Raw genomic sequence first — 20,587 nt, 5'->3', positions numbered from 1 at the left:
GACATTATTCTTCCGGCGCTTTGCGACATCATCATCCTCGACCCCAAATGGACCTTTGACCTTGCCTTTACTGTCATTTTAGCTCCAAAAATGCGACATCATCATCACTTTTTGTTCTAATTGTCTTCAACACATGCTCCACATCTACATAACCATATATAGAACCAAATCAAGTAGAAATCATGCTCATTGAATGTATAAATGCTAAGTTTATAGACCAAAATAAGTGTATAAAAGACACTTATCATAACACAATTCCTTGTCTGTAGGATTAGCTCATATATAGGCATATTTGGATAGATGAGTACCTCATAGATCATATTTTGTATTTTCTAGAGCTCTTCAAATTGATGAGCTGACTCTTCTCGATGGTCTCTAACACATAAACAAGATTTGGTCACAAAAATGGTTCCACCCAAGCGATGGTGAAGCATCAATTCTTATCTTAATTGAGCCATATACCACTTAGCCGCATCTCCTTGAAGAAAAAAGTCCACCATTTGAACAATTTGTATATCGCAACTACCTATGGGCTCCTTTAGTTTCTTCATTCTTTTTAAGAATCATTCATGGCCATCCTTTCATCTTGAAAAATAAAGGGGATTATAATTTAGAAAATCCTAGAATCGAACATTGACTCTCCAATGTTTTTCAGTTAGAAGGGGTGTTGTAATCCCTTCAATTCCTTAAATGCCACTTATGTCTCCTATGTTTTTCAGTTAGGGGGTGTTGTAATCCCTTCAATTCCTTAAATGCCACTTATGACACCTCCAAGTAATGGTATTGATGATGTGTAGGAAAGTAGGAAAATCCACATAGGATAAATTGACAAGTCATAAAAATCATGTTGGAGGTCAAAGCACTTGGTCAACTCACGGGTAGACCTTGTTGAATTCCTAGCTACCATGAGGAATTTGAATTTGAGGTGGATTATACTTCTTGCTTGGAGACGAGTAATCTAAAAGAACCTAATCTAGGTTAAAGATAGACAATAAACTATCATCTAGGGCAAGATAAAGATAATTTTCAAAAAGCATAGTTCAAGAAGAAAAATTTATCTGTTAAGCCCTCCTTCAAAGATAATTCTCACATGCATGTTAAGCCCTCAACATGAGACAATTCTTATAATCTAGGGAACAAATAGGGTTGCAAATGTTTTTCAATGAGGTTTGGGCAACCTTTATAAAAGGGCTATAAAGATGGTGGTAGTTGCATCAAAAAAGGAGAAAGAAAGGTTCTGATGGACGGTTACATTCATGGTGGTGGAAGAGAGGTTTGGGTGGTCTATGATGACATTCAAAATAGCAAAAACAATAGCCAAAATCATAAAAGGAAAAAAGAGAAAATTAGGGTTTCTAATAGAAGAAAAAAAAAAGATAAAATAGTGGACAACCCATGGGGTTGAGATTTCACTAAATCACATGAAGGTTTTGCAACAAAACCTTATCGTACTGCCAAAGAGGAGAGATGAGGGAGAGTGAAAGTAGAGGAAAAAGGGAAGGGGGAAAACTAAAATGAAATGAGAAATGATGAGGGCATTTTTGTAGTTTTAAAAATTTTATAGTTGTTTTCTAATGGTAAGGGAAAAGTTCTACGTGTTTTAAAAGTCAAGAGAGGTTTTTGTGATTTTTGGAAAACACAAAGGCATCAATTATAAGTTTGCATAATGCAGTTGCAATAATTATCTTTTTTCCATTAAGGTAGTATTTATTAACCAAAATATATATCAAAAAATGTAAGTTATAAAATATATTTCAGACTTTTGTTCTTTTCAATGTGTGTTTGTTAAACTTATCTAACAATCATTGAGAAAGAAGTCACGTGACTTCTTATTTGAGTTTTTCATGATATGTTTATCTTCCTTTCCCTTCAAGATAAGCATATCTTGGTCCTTACATATAAAAAAAAATGACGTTTGTATCCTTCAGTGTATTTTAAAAAAATTAATAAACAGTTTGATAAAAATCATAAAATACTTTTCAATTTTATCTTAATAATTTTATATTTTGGTCCGAAAAGTATTCTAAACTTATCTTACTTATTTTAACAAACACTATCCAATGAGAGAAAAAAGGGTAAAATGAATTTTCACTTTTTCTAAATGGGAGCAGTCAATGTAATTTCTCATAATCGAAGGGTGTCTCTTAAATTTCTCATAATTATCTTTTACTCTTTGTTGATGATGACAATTGTTTCAACACATTTATGCTAAAATGGAAAATGTCATTTTTACCCATCTATCTTAAATTAAAAGATAAGGCTATATCAGTCAACACATTAGGGTTGAAGAGATATGTTTGGTAAGCTATCTCACAAATTTATTATCCAAGATATATATTTCTCTCAAAAACAACATACTTTCAGTACAATGATAACAAAATATTTCCATCACTAATTTCAAAATGATTTTGTAAGATAGATTTGGCAAGATATTAATTAATATGATAATTGAAAATATTATTTTGTGTCGCATTAATATAAATATATAATATATTAATATATATAGATGTTTAAATTTAATTTCAAATAAAAAAAATTAACCGAAACAAGACCGAAAAAGTTCAATTTGGTATTTGATATGAAAGTTATAAAAAATCGATCTTCGATCTGATTTGGGTTACTATATGATGATGGTTTTTGGGACCTACCACCACGTACCACCTCTGCGAATGGATGTCGAGAATAGAATCTCGGACTTGGTGATGTCGGACCTCAGTGGTAGAACTTGCAAGACAATGGAGTGACAGGGCTAGGGTCTCTCAGGGTGGATTTCGACGCTCAAATTAGTAGAGTAAATGCAAGTAGTAATCGTAATATAAGAGCTGGAGAGCTTGCCCATACTAGAACCTCTATTTTTTATAAGTGAGCTGGTATGGGGCACCCGAGATAAACTCGAGATGGGGCGGGCACTACTCCCGAGGACCCCGATAAAGTTGGAAAGGGTCTCGCGGTCCGGTTCGGATTTCTCAGACTCCGCACCAGATTGTTAACTTGTCACGTGTTAGTCTCTCGAGCAATCCACGTGACAAGCGAGACTATTAACGCGTAGGGACATTCTTGTAATTTTATATAGTGCCACATCATTTTATATATATATATATATATATTATCCGTTACGATTGAATTCGTTCAAGAGCAATCGATCTGTACTCTACGGTCTCTTAATTAGATCACAGGAGGAAGACGGAGATGGGGTACTGTTGGGGGAGGATGTTAGTGAGTGTGGTGGTTTTGGCCGTGATTGCAACAGGTCCGGCGCCGGCGAGCGGGGTGGTTCAATGCCTGCAGTCCGTGGTGAAGATGGACCTGTGCTTGTCGTTCTTGGTCGGCAACACCGAGACGCCGAGCGAGGAGTGCTGCTCCGCGACGCAGGATCTAGACAAGGTGGCCGCCGGTTCCTCCAAGGACAAGAAGGCCTTGTGCGAGTGCCTCTACCAATCTTTCCATCCCCTTCCCCTCAACTACGAGTACGCTAAGAAGCTTCCCAGTCTCTGTAACCTCTCCGTCAACTTCCCTCCTTTTACCCCTCACGATGAATGCAACAAGTAATCTCTCTCTCTCTCTCTCTCTCTCAATCAATCGAACAAGCAACCGATCGACAATTACATTTGATTGTATTTAATGTTGTCACCTTTGGTTTCATATCCCGTACGTTGTCTGTCTCTGTGTAACACACACAAGGGATTGTTTAATTGCAGGACTTTGATTGTTGGATGAAATCTGAGGGAGATGCTTGGATCAGACATTAATGGCGGCTTATTGCATTGGGAATGTCTGCAAGAAAAGTTCAATATTATATACATATATATGACTATTGTAGTGTGTTCTTGAAAAACTCTTCTATATATGGTTGCCTCCTTGGCTTCCCTTGTAATAAAATTTTGTAAATATTATTTCGATACTCAATAATGATAGTTTTAGGAGTGAGAAATCTTTTCTGGCTGCCATTCCTCTAGCTAGCAACCAAAGCTTTGGTGACCTGTGTCACTTTAGGAGTGAGAAATCTTTTCCAAAGCAGTGTCAAGCATCAATTCTTACCTTAATTGAGCGGTCAAATCTATATTCTTCTTCTTATATTTTTTATTATTTGAATTTTGTATTATTTTAATTATCTATTTAGAATTGTATTTTTAAATCAATTTAACTTTGATATTTTGATTTTTTTTGGTGACAATTCAAATTTTTATTATTTTGATTAAATCTATCTACTTGCATTTTTTAGTACATCTAACTCTTGTACATTACTAGCAATTGCTTGCATTCTTTCGTTCTCATATACACTTTGTAACGACCCTAAAGTGAGCTTAAATATTTTAAGACTTAACGTTAATTTAATGGCATTTTAAATGTGGATTTAAGTATTTTAATACTTGATGGTAAATCTCTTTGATGGAATAGCAATAATTTTACATTTGTATAATTTTATTTTGTGGTTCATGTAATCGAGAAAATAAGTACATGGGTATAATTTTTAATAGAACTGGAAATAATGAAATGGGCTCCAATTAATTAGTTAATGAGTCCATGGGTTATCAGGTGGGCTATATAGTTGTTGGGTTGGGCTTAAGCTCAATGATAAATGAATTTAAATTTTTATGTGAATAAGAAAAAAAAGAAAAAAATTAAAATAAGGACATATGTCAAATACCCAAAATGCCCTAAAAAGATGGTTTGTTATCAGAAAAAAAAAAAAGATAAGAGCAATTGAGTAAGACTAGCGTACAGACCTTTTTCTTACGCACACTGTGTATGTGTTCCATTTCAGTACAATTGCCTAATCCCTTTTTGCCTCCTCGCTATTCAGTGCAATTGCCTAATCCTTTTTTGCCTCCTTACTGTTTGATTGTTCATTTTTCAAATGTTAAATAAAATTACATTTAATCAAAGTAATTACCACTAATTAACTGCATCTACTTGAAGAGAAAAGTCCACCATTTGAATAATTTGTATATCAAATACTTAGCACTATTTGCTATTGTATACTAAGTATTGCAAGAATATACATTGATGTATTTATTATTATAAATACTATTTGTATATTATTGGGATGCCCTTCCTTGTTGGAGGTCGGCGCTCGATCCTACAACTTGTATATTGTTGCATATTATGTATCTCTATTGTCTTGACGATCATATTAAAGATAGAAATTACTTGTACTTATATTTAATAAATGATAGAATTTATATTTATGTTTAATTAAATAATATTTTAATAATTTTTTATATTAAAAATTATATTTATAAAAAGGACCCTATATTATTTTTATTTATCCATTTTCTCATATTTTTATTTTTATTTTTTTTAAAAATATTATTTTCTCATTTTTATTTCATATCGTATGATCTCTATTTGATTTTTATTCTTGTTTCTCTTCAAGTTCTAGCGTAGACTATTTTTTGGTATATGGACTAATTATCGCATTTTTTTTTGTTTAAGATGGATTTTGTGCTGAGTATAAATCATTACTCAAAAACTGAAAAATAAAAAGCTTAGGGCTCTTTGGTTTTGGAAAATACTTTTTAGCTTTCATTTTTAATTTTTTTATTAAATGACTAAATCTCTAATTAAATAGAAAACAAAAAAATTATTTTTTTTAATTTTACACTTTATACTATGAATTGAAAACTTTTAAATAATATGTCTTTTATTTTTTTTAAAATGTACTATAATTATTTTAAATGCAAAATATTGTAACATGTCCCGGACTAAAAAAAAAAAGGGAAAATTCTATTCAGAACCCGAAAATTTACTCTTCAAAACCCATGTCCCATCAAAATTTTCAATAATTTTAATATACCTCTTTTACTCCCACAACCCACAGCAAACTCTTTCATTCGATCACCTCTCATCCCCAGCCATCACCTAAATATATAAATACACACTCACACACACTTATATATATATATATACACACACAGCATGGCCGCGGCCATGGCAGCCGCGACCATACAACCCAGCACACACACACATATACACTCACACACCTATATAAATATATATATACACACTCACGCACTTATATATATATATATATACACACACACATTGCCATGGCCGCGGCCATGCAACCTAAGAAACACACACATATACACTCACACACCTATATAAATATATATATATATATATACAAGTTCCATGGCAGCCGCAGCAATGGAAACCCCCGCATCGCGAGGTGCGGGAGTTTTTGAAATTCCCGCACCTCGCGGTGCGAGGGTTTCTACAAGCCCCGCACTGCGAGGTGCAGGGATTTCTCAAATCTCCGCACCTCGTGGTGCGGGGAATTAAGCCTTCCCCGACTAAGTAGTTGGGGAAGGTTGGTTTTATTTATTTTTTATTTTAACTAAATTTGTTTTATTATAATAAAATAAAAAATAATATAAATAAATAAATTCTAAATATCTGTATTTTAAGTAATTATAAATTAATTAATTTTAAATTATTGTAATTAGGTGTTGAATTTTTTATACTTAAAAAAATTTAAAATTAATTAATTTATCTTATTGATTTTTTTTTAAATTAATTAATTTATCTTATCCAATTAGGTAAAGATACATATATTTAAAAAAATTATTTTAAATGATGATATGATTTTGAAATTTATCTTATTGAATTAGGTAAAGATATATATATTTAAAAAAAATTATTTTAAATGATGATAGGATTTTTAGATATGCGTATTTTTAAGTATTAAAAATTCAACACTTAATTACAATGATTTAAAATTTAAAATTACTTAAAATACAGATATTTAGAATTTATTTATTTATATTATTTTATTATAATAAAACAAATTTAATTAAAATAAAATAAATAAAATAAAACAAATTTAATTAAAATAAAACAAATTTAATCAAGCCTTCCCAGTAGTCAGGGAAGGCTTGATTCCCCGCACCGTGAGGTGCGGAAATTTTATAAATCCCCGCACCTTACAGTGCGGGGATTGCAGAAACCCCCGCATCGCGAGGTGCGAGGGTTTCCATGGCCACGGCCATGGAACTTGTATATATGTATATATAGGTGTGTGAGTGTATATGTGTGTGTGTGCTGAGTTGCATGGTCGCGGCTGTCAGGGTCGCGACCATGCTGTATATATATATATATATATATATAAGTGTGTGTGAGTGCGTATTTATATATTTAGGTGATGGCTGAGAATGAGAGGTGATCGGAGGAGAGAGTTTGCTGTGGGTTGTGGGAGTAAAGGAAGTATATTAAAATTATTGAAAATTTTGATGGGACTTGGGTTTTGAAGAGTAAATTTTTGGGTTCTGAATAGAATTTCTCAAAATAAAGTGTCTTGTGCCCCCTACAAAAAGTGTCACTGCTAGGGGAATGATCGCCGAAATAATTGTGAAATCACCCGGATTTGGTACCATCCGCACCCAGAAGTTGCATTACATTGAAGTCTCAATGAAAATCACGAATTAGTTACTCTCCATTCCTATTTTCTAAATTATCAAGTACTAATTAAAAAAAAAAATCGATACATCATGAAAACTAACTGCACTATGCAAATTTTTTAGGGAACAGTTTGGAACGATTTGAGAAATCCTTAAACTGTGTGGTTTGTAGTTTGAGAAAAATACATTCAATTAAAAATCGAACCGCCCGACTAATTTAATAATAATAAAAATTATAAAATATAAAACATTAAAACCCTAATATAATTTTCCATTCCTCATTTCCTCTCTACCTAGCCCCCGCCGCATCGAGACTGACGACATCGTCCTTTTTCTTTCGGTCGCTAGTTCTCTCACATTGTCTCGGAGGTGTCCAAGCGATCCAAGGAGATCGTCGCTGAGGCCTCGAAGCGCGCCGACCAGATCAAATCCCAAATTCCCTCCACCTTCATACTATCATTTCTTGTCGACACTTCGCTTGAGACAACTTCCACAGTGGTGGATCTTGGAAGGTTTGGGGTCTCGGATGAGCTGAGAGATTTTGTTAAGGGCATTACAATTGATATTTTTTTGGGGTTTTCTATTTGAAGGTAACTTCTTGAGCCGTGTTTCTCTTATCTTTTTTTTTGTTTTGTTTGCTTTATGTGATTGCCAACATGTAGCAAGAGAAATGCAACTCAACTCCGATATTGATTTGGTGGTTGACTCCAAAATAATTAGTAATTTTGTAGCCTAATAAACTGAATATTATTATATGCCAACAGTCAGTCAGTGTTATGTTTCTTGACGATTTTTGTTATGGTATGTTTTGGACAAATTATAGAAACTACACCACATATGAACCAAATCAGACTGTGTGGTTTGGAATAGCGTATTGAAAATGCCTTAAACTGTCAAAATCGTATCGTGAACACCTCTAGTACTAACTAACCATGGGAGCATATTTCGAGGGACAAACGCCTGGTGTTTGGAGGAGTAATATGATACAAAATATGAATAAGGTGAGGAATAAGAAGAATAAGAGTGAGGAAAAACAAAGAGGGTCAATGAGCCTGGACCCAATCTCCTAGAGAACTCATTGATGTAGATCGTTATTTGGAACGTGAAGGGTCTAAATCAAACCCTTAAGTAGTGGGAAGTGAGTCACTTATCTCCAATTATAAAGCGTCTATTCTAGCCATTTTAGAGATGTGTGTTCGTGAAACACTACAAGAAAAATAGTTTTTAGTGACGGAATTTTTGTCGCTAATTTTTTAAAATATTTTTTTAATTTAGCTATGAAATTAGCGACGAAAATCGCATCGCTAAAAAATAAAAAATAAAAAATTAAAATTTAGCGACGGGGCCAGCCTCGTCACTAAAAAATAAAAAAAATTAAATAAAAAATTAAAATTTAGCAACAGAGTCCATTCCGTTGCTAAAAATAAAAAAATTAAATAAAAAATTAAAATTTAGTGACGAGCACAACCCTGTCGCTAAAAATTAAATAAAAAAATTAAAATTTTGCGATGGAATAATTCAAGTTTAGCGACGGGGTCAACCCCGTAGCTAAAAAATAAAAAAATTAAATAAACAAATTAAAATTTAGTGACAGGCTAATCCCGTAGCTAAAAAATAAAAAAAATTAAAATTTATCGACGGGATCAACCCGTGGCTACAAAAGAAAAAAAATTAAATAAATAATTCAAATTTAGCGACGAGAGTAACCCCATCGCTAAAAAATAAAAGAATTAAATAAAAAAATTAAAATTTAGCGACAGGGTCCGTCGCTAAAAAAAAAAAATTAAATAAAGAATTAAAATTTAGCAATGGGGTCAACCCCGTCGCTAAAAAATAAAAAAAATTAAATAAAAAATAAAAAAATTTAATTTAAACATATCATAATAACTTTTATTTTGATTTTTATTTGTAATATATTTAAAAAATTATTAGTTTAATTTTTATTAACTACAAAAAATCAATGTTTTACCGACAAAAAATTTCGTGAAATATTATGTGAAGACAGGCTGGGGAGATTTCCTGACTTATTATGCCTTTATGAAATTAGGAATTCAATTATAACATCTGTGAAGGGGGTCGTATTTAGATAGGTTATGATCTGTCTGTCCTTAACGTGGTTGTCCTGAATAGTTCTGAGCAATTCATTCATGAGAGAGTTCTAGGGCCAAGGATAAGCATTCCCTTTTTCCTTTCCTGCATTTATGTTAGAAATGAGGAAATGGATCAAGCTCATTTATGGAACTCTCTTAGGGGAGTAGGGATGTCAGTAGGCAATGATCCTTGGCTCGTATTAGGTGATTTCAATGTTATTCGTAATAGTTATGAGATGAGAGGTGGTAACATCAATACGTTTTTGGGGATGCACATATTTAATGATTTTATTTCCTCTGTTTCAATTCAGGATTTGGTCTTCAATGGGCCAAAATTCACTTAGAACAATAAGAGGTCTAGGGAGGCTTATATTTTTAGGAAATTGGATAGAGCCATAGTTAATGATGATTGGCTTGCTCGATATTCAAAAAGCAAGGCTATTTTCTTGTGACCGGGGATTTCTAATCATAGCGCCATGGTGGTATTCTTATAAGAAAATCTTCATAATTATGGGAGTCTTTTTAGGTTTATGAACCATCTTACAAATCATCCTCTCTTTTTGGATAAGGTGGCTGCTAGCTGGAGCACCCATGTGAATGGGGGTTATATGTTTAGGGTAGTGAATAAGCTTAAAGCGGTTAAAGATGTAATGAAGACCCTCAATCAATCTAGTGGTCATGTCTCAGAGAATGTCTTGGATCTTCATGATAGATTATGTAGGCTTCAGTACATTGTGTATGATAACCCCCATAACCATATTCTCCACCAGGAAGAGCTTGACTTAACAAAGGATTACATGGCAGGTCTTATGCAAGAATTTGATTTTTTTCTTCTTCGGGCCAGAATCAAGTGGTCTGTGGTAAGGGATTGATGTAAAGTTATTTCTTCCATTTTATGTTAGCTCGGAGGAATTAGCACTGCATCATCAACCTCTAGAGAGAAGATAACACAGATAGAAAATCCAAAGATAAGGTCACGAATATTATTGTTTCCCATCTCCAGAACCTTCTAGGCTAAAGTACACGTTCAGCTACTTTACACCCTGAGGATGTTGCCTTTCTTATTGAGATGCGTCTGTCTCAGGACAAATTGGGTGGGCTTATCACTGAGATTTTAGCCGAAGAAGTTAAGAGAGCCTTTTTCAGTATGGGCGATGACAAAGCCCTTGGGCCTAATGGTTTCACTGTTAATTTTTTTCAAAAAGCCTGGGAGATTGTGGGCCCCGATGTGGTGGAGGCAACCCGTGATTTCTTCACCACGGGTCGTCTATTAAGGAAAATGAATGCGACCATCATCAGTCTCATTCCTAAGGTCCCTTACCTTAATTTGCCATCGCAGTTTCGTCTTATCTTTTTTGTTGTAATATCTTGTATAAAGTCATTACCAAGATCCTGCCCAATAGAATTAAGCCAATTCTTTCTAGCTTAGTTGATGAGACACAGGCAACTTTCGTGCCAAGGTGGTCTATTGTAGATAATGTTATGTTGGTCAAAGAGTTAGTTTTTCAATTCCACATTCATAAGGGGCCTCCTTGCTATGCGATGATGGTGGATTTATCTAAAATGTATGATACGATGGAGTGGGATTTCCTCTTAATGGTTCTTAGGTCAATGAATTTCCTTTTGCAGTTTTTTACTTGGATACGTGAGTGCATTATGACTTCTCAGTATTCGGTTAAGATAAATAGGCAATTAAATGGTTTCTTTCTCGGGGGTCAAGGCCTTGGACAAGGAGATATTCTTTCCGCTTATCTTTTCATTCTTGTGATGCAAGTATTGCATGGTATTGTGCGCCATACGATAATGACTTCAAATTTCCACTTCCGTTGGAAATGTAAGCAATCTCGATTAGTAATGCTTATGTTTGTGGTTGATATGCTTTTGTTCTCTAATGGCGACCCTATTTTAGTAAGCTTGTTAAAATCTTGCTTGGAAAGGTTTGGTGCAATGTCTAGTCTCAGAGCTAACTCCTCAAAGAGTGATTGCTTTGTTTCGAGCAGGGATGAATCTCTAAGGGAAGATATTTTCAATGCCTCGGGGTTCCAAAAAGGCATTTTGCCTATGAGATACTTGGGAGTGCCTCTATTGTCCACCAAACTATCTTATATAAATTGCTAGCCCATCATCGATAAGGTGAAGAATAGGATTTGTTCCTAGCGCAATACATTACTATTGTAACAGCCCACTTCTTCAGGGCGTGTTATGTCTTAGGAAATTTGGTCTTTTTTTTATTTTTATTTATTTTATTTATTTTTTATCTTTACATTATCCCGAAATTCCCTAAGACCTTATCTAGTGCGAGATATCTACACTAGAAAATAAATACAAAGCGGAAGCTGAATCGAACCTGCTCATAAAATAATAACACATGACATTCATTACAAAGTTGATTCATAAGCGTCTGACAATAAATACAAGGTACATAATTCTTAAACTACTCATATTACAACATAACATGGTAAATTTACTCGCTTCTTGACGTCTCGCGTCACTATATATCACCAATCTCGGAATCATCTCTGCAAGTCCCGGCTGGAACGTCGAATGTTCCAGGGGCGAACCCAAGTTAGATGATGAACCATCTAAATAAGGGTACTAAATGCAATGTCATGAGTGTATGCAATGTTTTTCATCGTAGGTGTCAACTGCACCCCTCATGCTGCCTATCATTTTAGCGGCCACCTCTTTCGAAGCCGGGGTGTATGGGTGCACCCTTGATAAGACAACGATGCCAGTTCGTACTCCCTACGGCTTCATATGCGTGTGATCAATAGTATCAACGTGTAATTATGCATTTCATAGTCATGTATGCAGTCTATGTGATGGATACATATCAGAGCATGTCAATATGATGAAAAACATTTTCAAGGAAGTACCACTTACCTTCTCAAGCTTATCGGGCTACCTCGATCTCCGTGCCTTGTCTCGTGCATCGCCTCGATTTGCGTGCCAATCTCAAAATTTGCATCAGTCTCTTCAACTTTAGCTTCAAAGTATCATAAATACCATAATTATTTAAATAAACGTTAAAACCTATTCTTCCGTAATTTCTGGTATTTTCTATAATTTTCTCTCTATTTCTTCCTATTTTTCCCCAATAAATCCAGATTAAATATTTCTAAAATATTTTCTCAAATATTTCACTTCGATAATTCATAAAATAATATTTTTAAATTTCTAAAATTTTCTAGAGAATTTTACTCACCTTGACTTAGCATATTCGATTTTCTCGATTTGCATGCAATTTTCTCGAAAAGCGCGCCCGAGCCGTTTCTCACCAAAATCTCCGAGATATCACCGAAACATAATTTCCTATTTTTCAGGATTTTTCTAGAATTTTTCCCATCATTTTTTCTATTTTCTTTTCTTTTCTTTCTTTTCTTTTCTTTTCTTTTTTTTTTTTCTTTTTCTTTTTCTTTTTCTTTTCTTCTTTCTCCCTCCTTCTTCCTCTTCCTCTGTTTCTTCCTCCCGCGCCCGCCTGCAACTGCCGAGACAGCCGCCGCCCACCGCACCCGCCTTCTTCGCCAGCCGCTTCAGTGGCCTGCTGCGCCATCACCGGCCGTCCCTAGTCGCCGCCGTCGCTCGGAGCTGCTCGCGGCCATTGTTGGCCGTGGCTGGTGCAGCTCTGCCGCAGCTGGAGCTCGCGGCCATGGCTGCCATGGCCGCGGCTTGCAGCTTCCTGCCGCCTCCCAGCCTCCCTAGCCGCCCTCCGTCGCGACTGCTACCGAACACTGTAGCGGCCGTGGCCTCCCGCTCGCGGCCATGGCTGCCGCGAGCTTTCGCGCTTGCTCTAGTTGCTTCGGCTCTCTCTTTCGATCTCCCGATCTTGCTCTCACTCTCTCTCGCGATTTATCTCTTTTCCTCTCTTAATCCCACTGCCTCTCTCTCGGCCGAAGTTCTGAGGCTCATTGCCATTTCTTCTTCATTTACTTGCTATTTATAGGCAACGCGGACTCTCCATGCGTATGGCATACTCAATTTGCCGCCACACGTCACCTATTGCGTGCAAATTCATCCAAATGTTGCAGGTCATGGCCAGCGTCTTGCAGGGCATGTTAAGTTAGAGATGCACGCTCGTATTTATATATACATATATACACTATATATTATATTATTATTTATAAGAAATTACACCATTAAATTCTGATTTTCATCTTATATCACTTGGGCAACTCCGTAATTTCAATTATACCCTCAAACACTGAATAAAATTGCATTTCGAAACAGAAAACGCAAAATTAATAACTTTAAAGGTACTCGATTTGAACGATTTTGCCCCATTGTCCTCACCGGGTTGTCGTTTCATCCCAAAACCATTGAAGGGTTGCTCGTTAAATAAAACCGGAGCCCCCCTAGGGTTCTGTTGATTTTTCGGGAGTCTCCTACAATAATTCGGTTTTACAGCCTAATTAGCAGCTGTATTTTATCTGTACCGAAAACTGTTCCCGATCCGATTTCTTTTGATACCATAAATCACAACTTGATACGCTTGTCGAGACTATATAATTTTCTTTAGATAATTTCACTCCGAGGCATTCCCGACAGTTGATTCGGTACCTAAAATTGCTATAAAATCAATTTTTCAGTATTCTAAACTTATTAAAATTACATGGAAACCTTATCTAACCATGGGGTATTACAACTATCATTTGGAGGGCATATGCAATTGGTGCATTATGTGTTATCTACCATCTATGTTTATTGGGCATCCGTGTTTATCCTACCTAAGCGCATGATTAAAGAGATAGAGTAGTTAATCAGAAATTTCTTATGGAGCAGTAATGAGACAGATTCTAATAAAGCTAAGGTGGCGTGGCAAGTGATTTGTTGCCCCCAAAAGTAGGGGGGTTTAGGTCTGAAGCTGTTTTATATTTGGAATCAAGCCTTAGTTGCCAAATAAATTTGGTGGTTGCTCTTAAATGGGTGCATTCAAATCAAATTAAAGGGAAGTGTTTTTGGCTTTTTAAGTCACCCTATGCCCGCTTGTGGTATCGGAGCAAGTTACCCTCACTAAAGGGTGTTATGAGGACAAGATTTGGATGGAGGATTGGGGACGGTCATACTATGTTTCTTTGGCATGATCAATGGCACTCGTTAGGTATTCTCATTAATTGCTTTTCTTGCCAATTACCTAAAAAATTAGGCATGTCAATTTTAGATAAGATATCAGATTTTATTGAAGATGGCCTGTGGATTTGGCCGAATATTTATTTTTCTACAAACTCCAATTTGATTCAAAGCCACATTCCTTGTCTTCCTAGAGTTGAGCGTAGGGATGAGCCATGTTGGCTCTCAGCATCGAATGGGACCTTTATTGTTAGGGCAGCTTTCCAAGACTTCCAAGATCAGCAGCCTCGGGTCCCCTGGGGTATAGATTAATTTGGTCTTCAGTGGTTGGCGATCCGGGAGCAGTTATCTACACTTGATTGTACTAACTTGTTTTTGTATTTCCCAAATAGATGCTTTCCTTGCAGGGTTGATATTGAAAATCATTGCCATCTTTTTTTTGAGTTCCCGTTTTCTCGAGAAGTGTTATCTTTTTTTCGCAAATCCAAGAAATTTAGGTGGCCATGGCGTCGATAGGATACATGTGTGTTTTGGGCTGCTGCTAGATGGAGCGGAAAAGGCCCCTAGTAGGTGACAAATAGGCTGGTGTTGCATGCTATGGTGTATTTTATTTGGAAGGAGTGTAACAAAAAATATTTTCAGGATCAGGAGAGATCAGTTGGCTTATCAAATCTAGTATGTTGTTTGGACCCATATATATGGTGACTGTTTGTTTCAGATCGTCTTTGTAAAGTCACGCCTTTCGTCATGCCTGGAGATTTCTAAGGGCGCTTAGTCCTTTTCCCATGAGGAGTTCGATTCCAATGCCTTCTAATGCTTGATCATGCTTTAGAGGGTAGCTCATTATAGTTTGGATGTATCAACCATTTATCTTCCGACCATTATATATATATATATATATTTATTTTAATTTTATTGTTGGTCTTGAAGGTGATTGTTGTTAGGTTCCCCTTTGTTTTTTTGGTCAAGGTTTTGCCTGGCCTTATCGGTTGTCGCTTCAGCTTGTTTTTGCTTTTATATAATTCTTACTTACAAAAAAAGAAAAGAAAAACATCACTAAAACAATCATAATTAAGTTACAAAATAAACAAGAGAAGCCAAAATCAACAGCCAAAAATTTAGTCTCATTTTATTATAACTCAAAAATTTTATAACAAGAGAAGCCAAGGAGGCAACTATATAGAAGTGTCTTTCAAGAACACATGCACTACAATCTTATATAATATTAATTAAACTTTTCTGCAGCCATTCCCAATGCAATAGGCCGCCATTGTCTGATCCAAGCATCTCCTTCAGACTTCATCCAACAATCAAAGTCCTGCAAACAATCCATTGTGTGTTACATTTATAGAGACAGAACGTACGGGACATGAAACGAAAGTTGAAAACATTAAATACAATCAAATGTAATTGTCGATCGGTTGCTTGTTTGATTGAGAGAGAGAGAGAGAGAGAGAGAGAGAGAGATTACTTGTTGCATTGATCGTTAGGGGTAAAGGGAGGGAAGTAGGGGGAGAGTTGACAGAGATTGGGAAGCTTCTTAGCGTACTCGTAGTTGAGGGGAAGGGGATGGAAAGATTGGTAGAGGCACTCGCACAATGCCTTCCGGTCCTTGGAGGAACCGGCGGCCACCTTGTCTAGCTCCTGCGCGGCGGAGCAGCACTCGTTGCTCGGCTTCTCGGTGTTGCCGACCAAGAACGGCATGCACTGGTCCATCTTCGCCACCGACTTCAGGCATTCAATCACCCCGCTCGCCGGCGCCGGAACTGTTGCAATCACGGCCAAAACCACCACACTCGCTAACATCCTCCCCCAACAGTACCCCATCTCCATCTTCCTCCTGTGATCTAATTAAGAGTCTGTATACAGATCGATTGCTCTTGAATGAATTCAATCATAACGGATAATATATATATATATATATATATACAGCTGATCGATCACTGCTTCTGTTGATATTGTTGATGACGACGATTCATGCAAATGCAATAGCCAGAACATATATAGTCAAAAAGAGAGCTGTTTTGATTGCATTAACTCGCAGGTTAGGTGTGATGATATGAATTATGGCAACAAATTCATGTATTTTTGACAAATGAGATTCTCAATAATGATTCCGAAATGCTACTTGACTATCTAGTTGTGGTATTTTTTATGACACTTGTGTTGATATGGGTGTTTAATATATTTACACCAAATCAAAACTCAAATTGGTAGAAATTTTACTCAGAAGATTGGACTGTATATAGAAGAATCAGATTATATCGGACTGAACTTGTTTGATTCGATGCTATAGAATTAATGTGCTTGTGAAATATAAAGACATTTCTAAATCAAAATGGCATTTTTAATATTTTTTTTAATATTACGAAACAATTCTAAAACATTTTTAAAATTACAAAAACTATTCAGAAACAGTTTTTAGGTATTTCTTGAATTTTTAAAATAAAAAACGTTTTAAAAACGATAAAAAAATAACATCGTTCTGATATTTTTCTACCTCAAAGATTATAGTAGAGGTGTCAAAAGGGCCGGGCTTTGGCCCGGCCCGTTACTGTTTATATGGGCCCGGCCCCCATTGGGAGGCCGGGTTGGGCCAAAGAAATCGGGCCCCTGGCCCGGCTAAGGGCCCGGCCCGTGGCCCGTGGGCTAAGGGCCCGGCCCATTAGGCCCTGTGGGCTAAGGGCCCGGCCCGGTCCTCTAGCCCACAGGGTGGCCCGACCCGGCCCCTTTGTAGGGGGGCCGTGGGCCGGGCCGGGCCCTATCAATGACAAAAGGGCCCGGCCCATTTAAAAAGCCCGTAGGCCGGCCCTTTTGACACTTATAGATTATAGTGAAGTAGGTCAGTATGAGCACAAAAAAGGATGTGATATGATATCTACGATTGATTTGGAAATAATTGTAGGGCAATAACTGTACCCACTTTTAACACTTGATTTTGAATATCAACACTTGATTTGCGTATATTCTTCGCAATCAATGATTGAGTAAATTCATCGAACATGCATAAATAATGACGATCATGCATGAATCTTTGACTATAATTTTCAACACAATATGCTTCGCCAGACCTTATATATATATATATATGTATCTTCTAAGCTATGTATCACATCCTTCAGCAATTCGATTCATTGGATACCTCTACTTCTGTCATCTAGCTGTGTAGATTGCTTGGGCAAACAAGAAGACAGAAGATGGGCTGCGGTTGGCTAAGGATGCTGACGACTGTGGTGCTCCTGGCAGCGGTTATAGTAACCGCCAGTGCCATTGGATGCGACGAGGCTCTAGGGAAGGTGCAACCTTGCGTGATTTTCGTGGTTGGCACGGGCGGCGAGACACCGGCCCCCAAGTGCTGCTCAGGGGCACAGCTGCTGGACAAGATAGCCGCCAACTCGCCGGCAGACAAGAAGGCTTTGTGCGAGTGCCTTAAGCAGTTTGCCCAGACCTTCCCTGTCAACAGCTACAGAGCCAGCCAACTTCCCATCCTCTGCCACCTTACTACCAATCTGACCCTAAGCCCCGACCTTGATTGCAACAACTGACCCATATATATATATATATATATATATATATATGTCTTCTTCTTCTTCTTCTTCTACATGTTCTGCAATAACTTTTCTGATCACATTCAATTTGAACCATCAATGGTACGTTGTTGATAAAATTAAGAATAAAGATTGAATTCATTGGATGGCATGCATGCGCACATGGCGAGATATCGTATCATATATATTAGCACGAAGATGTCGTATCATAATTAATTACCTTTAATATTTCAATTGGGAAAAAGTTTTCAAAAAGGAAATAGAAAATTGACAACGTAGGTGTTCAAATAACAAATTAAAAAATTTCAAATAGTTTAATTTTTTAATTTCTTAAAATTACAGTATATTTTTTTAAATGCAGCAACTAATTTAGCCAAAACTTTTTTTTTTAAGTTTTGTATAAATATATATATAATATCTATTTATAATATTGTCTAGAAAACAAAAACCATCCCACCTCCTTAGAAAATGAATTTCATAGAAATAATCTTTAAATGTTTGTACCATACATATTTTTTCACAGAAAATTTAAGAGTGTTTGATTGTTTTCCATGAAATTCAATGGTGAAAATGTATTAAAAAATATTAAATCTTGTATAGAAAAATTAAAATAATAACATATTTTAAATTAATTAAATTATTTTCTCAAAAAATAAAACTACAAAATTAATTTTTTTTGTTTTCTAAAGAAATAATTTATATATAATTTTTGACATATTCACTTTTTGTACATATATTTATATTTATTAAATAACCATCCCAATATATTTATATTTATTAATTATTAAATTTTTGATATATTCACTTTTTATACACATATTTATATTTATTAAATAACACCCCTCCCCCCGCGCCGCCCACCTCCATTTTTCAATTCGAAAATTCCATTTCCTCTGCCCCCCAAGGAATTTGATTTCCTTGATTTGAAGGAAAATGGCTTCGTGACCATTAATAGGAAAATGAATTCCTTAGAAAAAAAATGCTATCAAACAATACAAAAGTTAGAAAATGGGTGAAAAAACTATATTTTTCTTAAAAAATTTGGACTATCAAACGCGCCCTTACTGTTTTAGCATAAACGTGTTTTCTACTGTATTAATTGTTATGCTTTTAACTATATTGGTCCCAGAAACTAAGATGCGTTATTAAGTGTATAAATATGGGGAAGACGGGGAGAAATTAAAGGAAAGAGGCCAGTGAGCTAGCGTAGAACGTAGAAGGGAGAAAGCATAGAGCAATATGTTTAAAATCAGATGAAATTGGTTTTAGTGGTTCCTATTTAAATAATTATTTTGCATTGTTATGTTCGAAGACATTCAAGACGTGGTGTTGGTAATTTTAACAGTTTAGAGAAATCTTATAAGAAAAGTTGTAGACACTATTTCAATAAAGGTTAATATGTTTTTTTATATAAATTGCATTATCATGATTTGCATACGATGACAGAGGAGTGCCTAGGCATGAGGTTATGAATTTGGAATTAATAGAGCTCGTGTTAGGGCTTGGGGAAAATCATTTGAGCCCATCGAAGAGTCCAAGAAGGATGAGGTTGATGGGCCTATATACATGATTCATTCTATATTTTTTTATGATTGTTATAAGCTATGATTTGTTATTTTACATATTGTCTTTACTAAGTCTTAGAACTCACTCTCTCATAGCTAACCTTACAAATAGCCCAAGACATAGCAAGGGAAAGGCGATGGTGGTGGATGCATCGCCATTGGACGCTGATAAAGGATCGTGATGGTATCTTGTTTCGAGCAACCTAGTTTCCAGTGGTTGAGGTTCCGTATAATTGTTTATTTTTGTTATTTGGGACATGAGTTATATTGTTGTATTTTGGTGTGTAATAAGTTTGTATAAGGTGAACAAATTCTGTGCATAAGATTGGAATTTTGTTTATTTGCGGGAAAATAATGGGTTTATGTAAGTTTTGTTCCTATGATCTTATCGTGCCTCTAAAATAGCTTTGAGATTCCAAGCGTGTTGTCCAACTGGGTTTCAAGTGCCTTCCGTTGTCTCTGTTTCTTTGGGAACTCGAGTTCCCAACGAGCGAATACAGTGAAACTTGGATTCTACTCAGGGCACTGATCAAACTTGTTGGTAGCATAACCGACCTTCAAATTCGGCTAGTGGCCGTGATTGTAATCGTGGGTTACAGTGGCACCCCGAAAGTGGAACCGGGGGCGTTACACCTAACAACTCAAAAATTCTAAAAACTTTTCAAGAAATATAAATTAGCGAGAATTTATTTTTAATATGTTCTTTGTGCAAATTGCATTATCATGGCTTGCATATGATAGGGGAGTGCCTAGGCATAAGATTGTAGATTTGGAACTAACAGAACTCGTGTTAGGGTTTGGGAAATATCATTTGGGGCTATTAAGAGTCTGAGAGGGATGAGGTGGACGGACCTACATGCATAATTCATTTTATGTATTTATGTGATTGTCTTGAGCTATGATTTTCTATTTTGCAT

At 35.9% G+C, this 20,587-nt stretch overlaps 3 protein-coding genes across 3 annotated transcripts; 2 read left to right on the top strand and 1 right to left on the bottom strand.

The window, feature by feature from the left end:
* The first annotated feature begins 3,190 nt into the window (after positions 1–3,190).
* Positions 3,191–3,797, top strand: LOC127810860 (non-specific lipid-transfer protein-like). The gene is made up of 2 exons (XM_052350432.1): positions 3,191–3,545; positions 3,699–3,797. Exons 1-2 carry the CDS (start codon positions 3,211–3,213, stop codon positions 3,715–3,717), a joined length of 354 nt encoding a protein of 117 aa, XP_052206392.1. The 5' UTR covers positions 3,191–3,210; the 3' UTR covers positions 3,718–3,797.
* Positions 3,798–16,024: 12,227 nt separating this feature from the next.
* On the bottom strand, positions 16,025–16,390 carry LOC127811762 (non-specific lipid-transfer protein A-like). Its single transcript, XM_052351931.1, has one exon. The coding sequence runs from the start codon at positions 16,388–16,390 to the stop codon at positions 16,025–16,027; it is 366 nt and encodes a 121-aa protein (XP_052207891.1).
* Positions 16,391–17,754: 1,364 nt separating this feature from the next.
* Positions 17,755–18,102, top strand: LOC127811761 (non-specific lipid-transfer protein-like). Its single transcript, XM_052351930.1, has one exon. It carries the CDS (start codon positions 17,755–17,757, stop codon positions 18,100–18,102), a length of 348 nt encoding a protein of 115 aa, XP_052207890.1.
* Positions 18,103–20,587: the final 2,485 nt, after the last annotated feature.

Source organism: Diospyros lotus, chromosome 10 (assembly GCF_014633365.1).
Source record: "Diospyros lotus cultivar Yz01 chromosome 10, ASM1463336v1, whole genome shotgun sequence".
NCBI lineage: Eukaryota > Viridiplantae > Streptophyta > Magnoliopsida > Ericales > Ebenaceae > Diospyros > Diospyros lotus.
The sequence above is the reverse complement of the archived record's forward strand: the minus strand, read 5'-3'. Positions and strand labels throughout refer to the sequence as shown.

Bases quoted from the DNA above. Each gene is read 5' to 3' on its own strand.
- LOC127810860 (XM_052350432.1), top strand. From the start codon at position 3,211: ATGTTAGTGAGTGTGGTGGTTTTGGCCGTGATTGCAACAGGTCCGGCG.
- LOC127811762 (XM_052351931.1), bottom strand. From the start codon at position 16,390: ATGGAGATGGGGTACTGTTGGGGGAGGATGTTAGCGAGTGTGGTGGTT.
- LOC127811761 (XM_052351930.1), top strand. From the start codon at position 17,755: ATGGGCTGCGGTTGGCTAAGGATGCTGACGACTGTGGTGCTCCTGGCA.